This window comes from Anarrhichthys ocellatus, unplaced genomic scaffold (genome assembly GCF_004355925.1).
Source record: "Anarrhichthys ocellatus isolate YVR2014 unplaced genomic scaffold, GSC_Weel_1.0 scaffold51, whole genome shotgun sequence".
NCBI classification, from domain to species: domain Eukaryota; kingdom Metazoa; phylum Chordata; class Actinopteri; order Perciformes; family Anarhichadidae; genus Anarrhichthys; species Anarrhichthys ocellatus.
The window spans coordinates 638,872-653,281 of NW_022280081.1; the positions used below are offsets into that span (position 1 = coordinate 638,872).

At 44.3% G+C, this 14,410-nt stretch overlaps 1 protein-coding gene across 8 annotated transcripts in view; it reads right to left on the reverse strand.

Moving 5' to 3' along the window:
- The window catches only part of LOC116395877 (LIM domain only protein 7), a 47,672-nt gene that overhangs the window by 30,986 nt on the left and 2,276 nt on the right, over positions 1 to 14,410 (reverse strand). For all 8 annotated transcript variants that reach the window (XM_031870079.1, XM_031870078.1, XM_031870072.1 and 5 more), the window contains exons 2-4: positions 11,197 to 11,267; positions 8,619 to 8,688; positions 3,218 to 3,324 (exon numbers count right to left, since the gene is read on the reverse strand). In XM_031870079.1, the coding sequence (XP_031725939.1) occupies positions 3,218 to 3,324; positions 8,619 to 8,688; positions 11,197 to 11,267 (248 nt within the window). The remainder of the gene's footprint in view (positions 1 to 3,217; positions 3,325 to 8,618; positions 8,689 to 11,196; positions 11,268 to 14,410) is intronic.

Below are 14,410 nucleotides of genomic sequence, written 5' to 3' on the forward strand. Positions count from 1 at the left end.
ATATATAGATATGTATATGTGTGTATGTATGACATATTTTGATGTTCAATGTGTTTGTAGCTGATAAACGTTTTTATCAGACAGCAGGTTACATAACGAGAGCAACATGCGCTCCAGATGACGGTGAGGCCAATACTACAACAACCGCAAGGCTCAAAGGTCAACAAGGACATCCGATAATCCTTTATGGCTGTCATGACAACGTGGCCCAGTATGAATTAAACTGTGTTCTCAGCACACCTTGCTTTCATATTTATTCAATATCTGACTCAAGCTTCACGCTAAAAGAAAGATACCTGCCGACGCTAATAACTACATTTCAAGCACAAACTACCAATGTGTGAGATTCATCTGAGTCAATGGGAGGTTTCTTCTTCACTGAACTAGTGTTGAAAATGTACTTCTGTACATATTTGGAGTGTAGCACCTTTCATACAAGTGACTGCAGATTAGGGCGGCAGTTACTTATTATTTCCTCAATAAATCCATTATTTGTTTGGTCTTTAAACGCCACAAAATGTGTAAAAAATAAAAGAAATGAAATCCAGTGTGACATCATCAAATGTCTTGCTTAGACCAAGCAACAGTAAAAATAGAACAAAACACATTGAGGAGTCAGAATATGTGTGGTAATATTCCTTGATAAATGACTAGTGAAATCAATGAATTAATAATATAATATAATAATATTTACACTGTGCCTGCAACTATAACTTTATCTATAAAACCTGCAAATTCAACAAAAAATATGCAAGAGAAATGAAATAAATTGAAAAGTTCATAACCACAGAAAAGAGAGGGTAAAAATAGCTGATTGCTTCATGTATCAGTGAAAAGGAAACTTACAGCACTAACAGGATAACACCCGTAGTGCTGCTGAAACAGAGAACAGGGAAGCTGAGCAAAGCACCTGTCAGACGGGGTTTAAGGGAGTGGAGGTTGGACACACACCAGGGGCAAAGACAGCTGATAGACAACTCTCTCTCTCTCTCTCTCTCCCTCATTTGCCTACAGGCTCTGATAAGCCACAGTGAAATAAAACCATTGGTCGTGCTCGTCTGCAGCCATGTTTGGGATCAGCTCCTCATGTTACTCTGCATGTGCCATCTCTAAATACTGCAGTTGTGGGCACCACAACATTGAAGCTACAAATATTTCTACATTTTAGCCCGATGAAACGACGCCGCATTTAAGAACAAAAGTGACTGAAAAATCAACTTGAAGAACGGATTTACAGTCGGAGCAGCTGAGGGTTCATCTAAAGACAGAGAACTTGAAACTGTTTGACATGAGCAACAGCAGCAATCAAAGACACAAACAAAAGATACATGTTTCTTCCTCTTATAAAGTGAAAAAACACGATCTCAACTGCATAACCTAATGAATGTATTGGGGGGGGGGGGGACAACACACTATTAAAAGCGCTTGTCAAAGTGACCCCAGGACCTATAAATAGAAAGTGATCCCCTCCCTTCCCCAAAACCCCCGCACGCAGGCAGACATGGTGGCAGAAGAGCTGAGTACACCCAGTTCCAACAGAGCAGTGAGACTGGGACATTCGAAGGATTACACACAAAAAACATAATGTGAAATTTAGTAACATGCCGCTTTCACTGCATAAATCTAGGTGCCATTTTTTGTCCACATTGTGAGTCCTTTAGCTCCTGTTTCATGGGGAAAACGACAATGTGAGAGGGGAAATGTCCGATAACGCAACAGGTCCATAAAAGACTTGTCCCTGTATTTATGACACTGCTGTGCCTTAGGGCAGCGTGTGCTCTGCTGTGGGGACAGACAGGGTGTGTCTTGATGAGAAAGGGCAGGCAGATTTGTTTAATCAGAGTTCATATTCCAGTGTACAGTACATCTGCCTCTGTGTTTATTCTTTTTATGACCGCCGTGGTTTCGACACCATTGTCAGCGTTACTGAAAAATGACTGATGACTGACAAGAGCCTTGGGTGCGTCATGGGAAAAGAATGGTCCTCCACATTGTGGCGACATCTCAGAGGACCATTTAATTGCAGGACATAAACTAGCGTCATTTTGCCACCTGAAGTGATGTCTTTGCAACTACATGCTTATCTACTTGAAGTTTAACAACCTGCAGGCTATGACTGCTAAAGCACTTTTTTCTTTGTGCTGTACAGCCACACAAAGAGAGAGAGAGTGTCACAGTGGATGGACTGTGCTCTAAGCTGTGGGTTACCTCGCTCCCTCCTGAGGGCGCACCTGTGTAAAAAAAAAAGAAAAGCTGAACAGGTTGTTCGACATACCGCATGCATATCAGACCGGCATGCAAACGAGCGCAGAGCAACTGTCTGAAACTTAAAAAGTATAAACAGTGTTTTTCTGTCCTGCTCCAGCTGAGCTTCTATCACACTATCAAGAATAAAACATTTCTTGATGTTCCTTCGCTTCCATGACTTGATTATTTTGTCATGATTTGTGATTTTCTAGACCTGCACCAAAAAGGAAATCAACTTGATCAGATCGGAACACCAGACGCGCTTCATTCTTCAAACCCGTGTAGTTTCAATATATTTGAAAGAAAACAGATAGATGTGTTATCATTATCATTGTACTATATCTACTGCTGCTGTTATTATTAGTAGTCGTAGTTTTTCCATCATTATTCTGCTCACTACTCTCATTATATGAATCATTTCTGTCATATGCATTGAATGTGTTGTAACTCTGTTATGTTGTTCGTTCTGTACACATGACATCTATCTCACTTCTGTCCATCCTGATAGAGAGATCCCTTCCTTTTTTTCTCCCCGTTAAAGGAGTTTTTTCCTGTTCCGATGTGAGGGTCCCGGGACAGAGGATGTCGGATGTCGGATGTGTACAGATTGTAAAGCCCTCTAAGGCAAATTTGTGATTTTGGGCTATAAAAATGAATTGAATTGAATAGAGCTGTGCTTAAACGGGTGCTCACCAACACAAGAATACATCCAGACTGAAAATAGCACTGACCTTTTTTTAAAAACTGCAGCTTGAATCATGTCTCACACGAGGACACACGTGATCCGCAATGCCGTATGTGTGAAAGTTACATGTTTATACTTTCTGCGCATATTAATGAGAACATTAAAAGAAGCTGGCTCAATCAAGGAAGAGTCAAAACCACGAGTTGGACCTCAACTCTGTGAATGGCAAGAACAGGTATCTAGTGGTGCCTGTATGTTAACAAAGCTCATCAGATCGGAACTTACTTGACTGTGACTCTCGTGGATAAGTCCTGGAGATCTCCTGGGTGAAAGAGCTGCGCCTCCTTCAGTCCGAGCTTCTTGCAGGCTTTGAGGAAGACGTTGAGGTTGTCCTGGACAGAGAACAAAGCGGGGATGAGGGTTGTCCACCTCCAGGAGGCGAAGAATAATCACACAAGAATTCTCTGGCAGGGGACGCAGCCTAAACTCACTGATTCCAAAGTTCACATAGCCAGAGAGCAGAGACAGGATGGGGAGGAGCATGTGTGTGGCAAATAAGAAGTGGCCCAGTGCAGAACACACACACACACAAACACACACATGCGGGAGGGGAAGGGAGGGGAGAGGCTGTGTGACAGGAGCTGACTGGCAGCAGCAAAGCTACCTGTGGGCTGGGTTAGGGTGGGGACACAGCCTCAAACCAGGAAGGATGACATCAGAGCTTTGCACAAGTCCCACCCAACCGGCCATGCCAGTGTAAAAACACTGACACACACACACACACACACACAATGCCGGCTACGCTCTCCTTCTCCTCACACCCTGAAACCGTCCCCTCCCCGTCGAGCCCTTCACTCGAGAATACCTGCGGAATCTGCGGTGCGGTGGAGTATTTTGGAGACATTTGGTTGCTATGATACAGGAGGTCGGTTGATAGACACCGACGGGAGGACATGGGCGTGTCCTACACTGTGTCAATCATTTTATACTGCGTACAGTTTTATATGTGTGCACATAATTGGCACAGATGTGGGAGAGTGATGCACAATGGCAGAAAGACATGTTCTATAAATATACATGCGTTTAAAAACTCGTCTGCGACCACAAGAAAAACACCATTCCTTTCAGGGGTTATGACTTCTCCAGTTCTAATCCCGAGTGTCTTGTTCGTAAGTCAGCACTTCACTGGGACAGAACTCCTTAGGAGGGTTTCATGTAATGACACATGGCCCCAACATGGACTGGAATAATTAAGGGGTAGCTAGTTCTATATTTAAATGGCAAACATGCTTATTAGCAAATGCTAGGGACAGTGTTGACCTCTCTGTGCAGGAATCCCTCACTAACAGCTTTGCTTGTCCCTTAACGGCACTTTGTCAGGCCCTAGGGGTCACCGTGGGCCCCGTACAGGCCAAGGATCAACCCCCCCCCCCCTTCTCTGTCAACAGGCACTGGGGTCACAATTTATTCATTATAACACAGAAGATATGTTCTCCTCCTCTGCTTTCTCCTGGTAATAGACATGGTAATGGCATATTTCCAGATAGGTGCAGAGTAGAGTAACTGCTAATGACTTGTCGAGGTTTATCGCATACAGTGAGCGCGACCTTCATCTCTCTCCCCATGTGTCCCTGCGACATCGTTCACAAAAAGAAATCATGCGATTAATCGCGATTAAAAATTGTAATCGTTGCCCAGCACTAATATATATATATAATATATATTACATAATCTACACATATACAAAGAATGGTGACCTCAATATTTACTGATTTTTAAAGTACAAGAAATTTGTCAGTGCTCTCTGGTGGACAATCTATGCAACTGTGACACGCAGACATAATCGCTGGTCATTTCCTGTTACTTATCGACCGACACATACGGAGAGACAATAATAAAAAGCTAATAGCGACCGATATATTGGTCCAGATAATGTATTGGTCTGGCTCTAGATACCACTTTTATTTTTTGAAAGAATGCAGCTCATAAAAGACCATTGAGCTCTTTTTGCGACCAGGCCCCTAGTCGAGCCCCTGTGAAGCCAAGACTCACCATAATCCAATGTAATCAAGGCCTATGTAAAAGTCTCGTTAATATCACTTAGGTCTGAATGTCATTTGAACTCAAAGAGCATTATGAACACACTTAAAAGCCCCCCCCCCCTGCCCTCCAAACGACCAGCCCCAGAACATGCAGAGATAATGATGTTGAAGGAATGTTATGCTGATTTGTGCCTGCACATAATCCTGCTAAATATGCTGCACCCATCCAGCAGCCTCCTAATCCTCATGCAGACTCGAGGAACCCCCTGATGTTAAGCACTTTCGCACCGAGAGACGGAAAGACTTGGCTTGTAAGGTGTCCGATTCGGATCCCTACCGGTCCCTCTGTTTCTTCCACTGCATTCTTTGTCTAAGATGTGCATACTCTACATTTACCCTCCAGTGACCCCTTTGGCAGCGCAGAAATCACCAAGCAAAAGCTATGGTTAAAATATCAGGCTACGCCTTTCCAAGTCCTGTGACAATAAACCCAGAAGAGATGGAATACTGGAAATGTTGCTTCTCCTGAAACGGACCCAATGAAAGACCCCCCGCCCCCTTTTCCCCCAGCTGTCGGATCCAGACATAACACGCACCCATACAACACAAACAGTGACAAAACGCGGTGGGATGCCTGTCATTGCTCGTATGATTACACAGACATTTAGAGGAGTAAAGACACCCTCGAGGGTCATTGGAACCGTCTGTTTATCTCCTCCCACTGCCACCTCAACTCACCAAGGAGTTGGTGTATGCGGGAACATCCAGCAACATGCCAATTACAGTGCCTTTACGGTGGGCAGAGGCCGATGGAGTCTTCTTTGACTCCGTCCCTCTCTGGAGTCAGCCCAGTGGGCCTCAGATCCGGAGCCCCCGCTCACGTAGCTAGCCGCCCCGACTGCACAGCTGTCTACTTCCTGCTTCAGCACCGGTCAGAGCGGGACAGGGGGCCACGGGCACCAGGGTGCCATGGCCCAAACCCACAGCTCGCTGACTGCTCAGCAGCAGGCAGGAGAAGTGTGTTGACATGGGAAACATTCCCTTGGACACAAGCGAAGCCAAGGAATAGGCCCGGGTCTGGAGCCAATGTTGCTAAATATTCCATAAAACCAGAGATTTCCGTTTTGCTTTTTTCCCCCCTCTCTTCCCTCCCTGAGCTTCTTACTCTGCTACAGCTGAAGCCTGGTGCCGATTTGAGCGCTGAATCTTTCAGATAGCAAAACTAAATCCACAGTTATGACCATAATGCTAGGAAACGTTCATGTTTGAGCGCTAATGAGGCATGTTTGCAAAGAGCCTTGCATTGGGCGGCGATTCAAGTTATATTGTATCTACATTACAGACGGATTACTCTTACTCTGAATTTCTTCCACGTGCCATTTAGACTGTTGAGCATGCTACAAATTTCCAGTTTCCTCGTCTCTGACAACATTTAGTGGAGATGGATAGCATACATGAGGACAAATCCGACACAATAATCCTCACCATTTGGAGACAATTGGCTAAAAATATACAATCACATGATGATTTCACAATGTCAGAGATCACAGCTAAAATTTTTATTTTTAAACACTTAATTTCAACACTCAAGGTGAGACACTATGGGCAATAACATGTTTGGAAAGAAAACATCCAAAATACACATTTGGGTGTACGCAAATATTTGCGTCTGTAGATAATCTCCCATTCCCCAAACATTTGCATTAGATAATGCCTCATTTGCATATTTAAACATACATTCGTTATTATTCATGGTGATGAGAGACAACCTCAGCAACACTACCTGAATACTTTGGGAGAAAAAGCTTTTCTCACACAGCAGAGTGAGAGAGAGCGAGTAATGTTTGTTTTTTGGAGAGCTCTCCCCTTTTCTCCATGTGGTTGGCAGTAACTGATCGCCGCGGGCCAACCGGGAGCCTTCACATTCGCTGGAGAATTTATGATCAGGTGGTTTCGGGTTTTTGTCCAAGTGCTCGGAAATACCACACCGACGCTGCCGACGGAGGACACACTCACACTGTACCTCATTACCTCAGCAGGTGTCCAGCCAGTTGTACTACTAAGGGTTCAAAGCAAACTGGCAGTAAATTTGATTTATGTGATATCCCAGATATGACGGCACAGTGTTTGTTAACGCAAGTACTGTGTTTACTGTTGACGTCGAGCATGAATGCCAGTCTGTTTCTTCTACTTGTCATTGTCCTGCCAAACATGTTGAGCGTTACTGAGCCCACCGCTGTACACTCAGACTGGCTGGGTTAAGGTTGGGGTTCTCTGTAATTCCTCCAGACAGCTGGACCCAATTACTCCCACAAGAGAGAGCTTTGTGAAGGATGGGTTTAAGGTAGGGTTTTCAACCCTCTACTTCCCGAGCACTTGTGTGCAGACACTCCCAAAACATTTACTCCACTGTGGGCCAAAAGGCCTCTGCCACGAGCTGCCTCAATTTGAAGACATTGCCGCGTCTAAAAAGGTGAAAAGGTTTGAAAGCACTGATTCAATAGCAGGTTGTTACGTGAGCCAAGCTCTGCCCTCGTCTGACCTCCTGTCACTCAATCAAAAACTTAATTATCCTCACCGGCACAAAGACTTTTCTGTCTGAAATGACTTTGACTGAACGCAGCCTCAAGCATGGCAGACATCATATTTAGGGTGCGCTCAAAGGCGGCCAGCGGCATTTCAAGCAGTTCTGCGTTTGCCGAACTTATTAGTGCGGACGGATATGAGGAGCGACAAGTCACTGAGGCAAACACCTCTCTCCCATTGGCAGCCGTGCTTGAGCATTTGTACATCAGTAGTAACAGGAGACAAAACCGTGTACGAAGGAAACTAGGATGAGCTGTTGAGGATATGTACCCTTTGATGGGAGACACCCCGGGTACAAACATAGTTGCTTTCATGCACTGATCACTTTTCAGATTTTGGGCCATTTTGCTTGTTTTCTTTCAGAACATTCAAAATATTTGACCCTATTCTGCTATATGTAACTGTTCTAAATGTATAGAACAGTCTTCAAAGTAGAAGCCCGTTCCTTTAAATTTCAACTAAATGTATGGATTTTGGCAGGCATATGTATCATGTCCAGACTTTTAAAAAAAGGCTCTTGGAATGATACCGCAAAGCCAACAGTAAGTCAGCCATTTTGAATTTTCTATGTAGCATTTGGGTTTCCTCTAAATGATCACATTTTTCTCAGACTCTGAGCCAGACATCTCCACTTGAGTAGCACGATACACCAAACTTTCCAGTTTCAACATCCATATTCTGAAGGTTTTTATTCCTATAAACATGGCTGTTGACAGTATTTTCTTATTTAAGAAGTGATACAAAGTGATATCCAAAATTCCCTCTGTAAAAACCTTTGACTCTAAAATGTCAACAACATTTGAATCTGACTTTGTTCAATGGTCAGATGTCTGTTCTGGAGATTAGCTCATATTTGATAAGATAATGCCTCATTTGCATACTTAAACAGACAGTTTTCGGAAAACTGAATTCCCTTAATGTTAGTAATCAGTTGGGGCAGTTTGATGTAGATATCTATTAGTTAAATATTGTACCCTATTCACGAGCACCTCCACTTAAATACAATGTACATGCAATGCCCTCTGCCTCACATTTAAGCTGAATAAAAAGAGACTTACCAGTCCAGCAATAGGTGTGGGCAGCCTGTTAACCCTCCTGATGACACCAGGCTTGATCTTGTTGATCAGACTGCGAGCAAAAGAAAGAGAGGGACAGCATCAGGGAAAGGAAGAGGGTAAGTGAAAGCACTCGGTCATTGGCTAGTCTGGTCTCACTAACAAGGAACGAACAAAACGTGTTGCAAAGTCTCTGTGTTGTGTGTTTATGACTTTGTTTAATGGCGGCCACCTGGCTTCTGTTTGGTAAATGGCTAGTGGTGCACCGTGATGTAAACACGCTAGGGTCCCCGGCTCCTGAAACATACCCTCTTCTGTTGGAACAACCCCAAACAAACAGGAATCACCACAGACCAGCTCAGAAAAACTGCTATGGTTTTTCATAGATGATGGTGCTTTTCAAAGGGTTCCTTTGGTCCAAGAGGTCAAAAAAAAAAAAAAAACTACTTTTACTACTAATAAAAGAAGTAATGCCACAGTGTACATTTTTTTACAGGTGCAAGTCTTACATTCACAAGTAAAATAGCAGAGGAATTAGCAACAAAACGTACTCAGATTATGGCTACAATTTACAAATTATCCGCAAATTATTTCCGTGTTAATGTTTTGCTCTATGAAATATAAAACACCATGAAAGTGAAAAATTCCTGTCACAATAAGAGCTCATGGCAATATCCTCAAATGTCTTGTTTTGTCCAACCAACAGTCAAAACCCTAAAATGAGTCAATTAACCACAATGCAGGAAACGAAACAGCTGCAAATTCTCCCATTTGAGAAGTTGGAACAGTTAAAAGTTTGCTATTCTTTTTGCTTGAAAAGCGGCTCAAACAATCAATCGATTATCAAAATAGTTGCCGATTGATTGAGCAATCGTTGCAGCTTGAACTCATAGCATCAAAAGTAATAGTGCTCCTTTCAGTGTTATATTGCCACATCATTTATTGGACATTTTTCATATTTGGTCCTTTGTTTTTTTTATGTAACGTCTTAATCTTAAATATCTTTCTGTTGTTTTAAGAAAAGGGACACATGTTAAAGTGTTAAAGTGAGTCTTCTGCTCTCAGTACAGCAGACAGACTGGGGTGTGGGGTGGGGGGGTATTTTGTATGGGTTGACAATAGATGCAGAGAAAGAATGCAACGGGAATGTGATTTTAAGTTAGTCATTTTGCGGTGAAACAATAGAAAGCAGTGATGTGTCACCAGATAACACACACTGTAAGCCAAGTAGGATGTAATCATGTGTGCGACCCGCACTAAACATTCCTCCCCGAGCAGCTGTGATAACCACAACACAATGGGAACGGAGGCCGAGTATCTAGGTGAAAGCGGTTTTAATCTCGGCCCACCTCTTCCTCGCGCTGAGAGAACGCGGACAGCCCCCCCCCCCCCCCCCCCCCCCCCCCCCCCCCCCCCCCGCAGAGACAGCCCGGCCCCCCCCCCCCCCCCCCGCCCCACAGCGTCTCCACGCAATCAGTGGAGTCAGGCCCGGATCAGCAGAACGAGTCACTTTCTCCTTTAAACGATGCTGATTGAGGTTTAGCAAGATTCTGCATGGGCCGCTGGTAATTACAGCTACCCGCTGATGCGTGCAAATCACATCGCTGTGTCCATCCACCGGGGCGGCCCACACACACACACACACACCAATGTATAAAAAGGGACATGATGCTAACCCTATCACACACACACACACAAACACAAACACATCACTGATATGAGAGAAGCCACAACTCTTAGCAGAGCAGTCGGTGAATCGATGCAAAAGCCAATTCTGGGTAGATCAGGCAGCAACTTTCACTTATGAAAAGTGAAGCCAATGCTGAAGTGTCTTTAACTTGCATTCTTTCTAATGGCCAGCAGGAGGCGATTGTATAGAAGTCTATGAGAAAATGACTCTACTTCTCTCTTGATTTATTACCTCAGTAAACATTGTAAACATGAGTTTATGGTCTCAATCTCTAGTTTCAAGTCTTCTTCAATACAGCATGATGTTCATTTAGTAAATTATGGTCCATTTAGAGTCAAACAGACCATAAAGCAGGGTATGATTTAGGGCGGGCTTACTGTGATTGACAGAGACGTCTCTGAAATCCAAGATGGTGACGGCCAAAACGCAGAATTGAAGGCTTCAAAACGTCCACAAACCAATGTGTGACTATGTATACTTCTTATCTAAAGTCTATGGCATTGATAAATTTGCATCTCTAACTCATCAGAACTCTCTCCACACACTACACGGCTTCTCATTAAAGTAAAGGAAGGCACTCAACAGATCTGTAACATCTGTCAAACACAAACTCCTCTTGAAATAGATCACGCTCCGCATCCTCAAACAGTTCCACAGAGGGCAGATACGACACCGGAGGCATCAAATGACCACACAATGCAAGCCCCATTGTGCTGTCTGGAAACAGTGTCTGGCTCACTTCATGTGGCTGACAAACAAACAGCGGCCCAGCGGGGAGTCCGCCTGGGAAATATCAGCAACACTTACGCTGGGGTGCAGAACCTGGAGGAGAGCAGGAGGGCTTCCACAGGAATGAATGGCTCGACAGAGGCGCTTGGGGAAAGTACTTACTCACACAGCAGAACTCCATTCTCCAGCGCTGATCGGAAGTCGTCGCTCCCGAATCTTTTCTTGGTTACTGCCTGGAAAAAAAGAAAGAGAAAAAAAAGGGATACAAAAAGAGTGAGCAAAATAGCGAGAGGGGCTGTGTGAGGAGAGGAGGCGGGGGTTAGTGTGTGTGTGTGTGTGTTTATGTGTGAACGGGGTGGGGAGGTTGGAGAAGAAAGGTAGGATGTTGAGAACAGTAGCAGAGGAAGTGAGAGGTATTTCCTTTGAGTTCCTACAGTGTCTCCGGGACAGAGTTGAGTCTCGCGGTCCTTCAGGTATTCCTCGGGAGACTCACCATTCTCCTCACTTCGGTGCTAAAAGTCGCTGGTAAACTGGAGAGCTGCGCTAAAACCGTGCTGGAGCCAGGCTGCCCAAAGACCGCAAGGCTACGGGAGCATCTGGAGCGCTGTGTTGTAGCCTCATGCCTTTCCCATGATCTCAAACCACCACTGCGTGGAACACCAAGAGTCATTATGCAGGCTGCGTGCAAGTGTGACGTCCAGCCACACACACATGCACGTACACAGTAGACACACATGAGACAAACATCCTGGGTTTTAAACACAACACATACAATTGTAGCCTTTCATTCATGCAATCTGTATTTCCTTTAAAAGGCAATAATGATATTGTTTTCTTAAAATGTTTTCATACTTTGTTATGGGATATCAAAGTCACGCTGATGGCCACTCCCTCACACAAACTTCCTGAATTTTTCCACCAGCAACGTCTTGACAAACCAGCACCTGAGCTGCTAAATCCAAAACAAATCACAACACAATTAGAGTGTATACTTCTACCAGTTCTGCACAATCGTCTATATTTTATTATTTTAGAAAATATTAATAGTTTTAAAAAATCTGGATGTGCATTAATAAAGAAAAGAGAAGACATTTATGCATGGATGCATGACATTTTTATATTGTAGATAATACAGAAGTAGCAAAAGAAATGCTCAGAAATGCTTTGCAATGTGTGGAAAACATTTTGAGACATCCTCGATCTGGATCCGTCCCAAACACTAACCGATTGGCCCACGGCCTGACTTTCACCACACGTTACACTGAAACCAGTTTCTGAGATATTATGCTAAATGATCCCAGTCAAACAAACAACCCAAGACTACTGATGAGTTATGAAACACCCTTCATTGACATTATACGCACCGCCAGGTGTTTGACTTTAAGTCTTTAGTTTACGTTACCAACAGGGAAGATGAGCACACATATAGGCCATTACAGTGTAAGTACAGTAATATAAGACAGCTGCCATTAAACAAAGCACACACACACACACACACAAACACACGCACAAGGCAAAACAAGTCAAACGGGTCTGACAAACCAAATTGGTCAGATGTGCCTTTTCCCTTTGAAGGGAAAGGGACAAAAGCTGGGACTATTACTGGCACAGCTAAGTACAGGCTGTCACTTTTCGGAAAGAGAAACCGGAGCAATAGAGACTGACTGTATTACACTGTTATTATTGTATTGTTTCACACAAAGTCCTGCTACACCTCTGACCACACCCTGGGTAACCTGAGCTGGCCTCAAATACCCATCATTCCAAGGGAATTAGACACATTCTGTAATAGAGGACAGAGATTCAAGCTCTGACACACTGTCTTTGCACAATGCCATCAAGCCATCGTCGGGACATTCTTGTTACCTGCTGCTCCTTCATTGACAAAAATACAAACACAACCAGACGCTGAATACAGGGAACACAGACGGACGGGCGAAACACACAAACACACACACACGCACACACACACATACTGCATTCACGCACAGAAAACAAAGTTCACAGTGCAGTTAGCATATGCAATCCTGACCCCTGCTGTTCTTTGGGTGCGGCTGGGATTCGTGTACGAAAACAAACAATACAGGTGGAAACGGTGTCAAACATGTTCCCTCTTTCACTGGAGCTCACTGGAGGTGTGTGATAGGACAAGAAACAGAGTGAATGTGATAATCAAGATATTATCTCCCCGTCCTTGCGTGGAAGGTGGGACCCACCCACAGAAGCTCGCGCTGAGCCGACTGTAACAGAGCAGGTTTCTCCTCGTTATCATCATCATTAGAGGAATTAACTGCCCTCAGATCCAGATCCAGCCCCCCCCTTCCTGTTGGACCCCTAATCTGAACCAACATACTGCTGCTCTGATGTAACGGTGGAGATTTAAGGCAGAGGGGGCAGAGATTTAAAAAAAAAAAAACAGCTTGCCGCAAACTCCACTGTCGCTCCCCTCAAGAATGTGGTCCTCAGAATTCCTTTCGGGCTCGTAAGGTGCATGCGTGAAATGAATTATTATCAGTATTATTGCAATGTACCCAAGAATAATGTCTCGGTAGAACACACACAATCAGAGGAACTGAGGGTTTTTTCTCTGCGTCTGTGACCACAACTATTGTTTATTCATGCAGGGCACTGAGGCAAATTGGCACTCAAGGTTTGTGCGGATGCACCCCCCCTCCACTAATTGTTCCTAAAAATTCTTCTGCAGAGGACAGGCGCGTGGGTCGTCAGAGGGCAACTAGGACACTGTCCACATATTTCGGGAATCCGACTCAAGAGGCAGGAGCCGTCGGTGACGACGCCATCGACGTTGTCAGGACATCAGCATTCATTTAGCAACCTTTTTTTCTGAAACCATAAAAAGCACTGGAACAGATGAGGTCTAATAAAACAGTTATTAGATAAGTAATTTAGCTGGTGTTCATAACAGACTGCGTTTGTGTTTATATGCATGATCTTCTGACCTGTAAGTTGCACAAACACTGCCACTTGTTCCTGCTCGTCAACACTTACACGGCCTCTCCTATTCAATTAACAAGGACCTCTATTATTCCGCCGGGCCCTGCGGTTGTAGGATGCAGCGGCCGGCGCTGGCTCTGTTCACAGCCATGGCAGCAGCTAATGCAGGAATGTGTCCATGTGACAGGCTCCAGACCATTTAGTCTAGTTTTTTTTAACAATACCACCAACCTCGCCGTGCACACATGCCTCTGTTTAAGGCGCTATGAAGCCCGAGCAGTTTGTTAATCATTCAGCGGCAGAATCCAAGAGAGGGTCAAGTGTGCCAGAATCGCTGCGTACTTGTTTCCATTACGCCAAAACCCCTCTCCCGCACTGTTAATACACTCGGCCTGCACCTTTTACCTTTTCCACTTGCTTC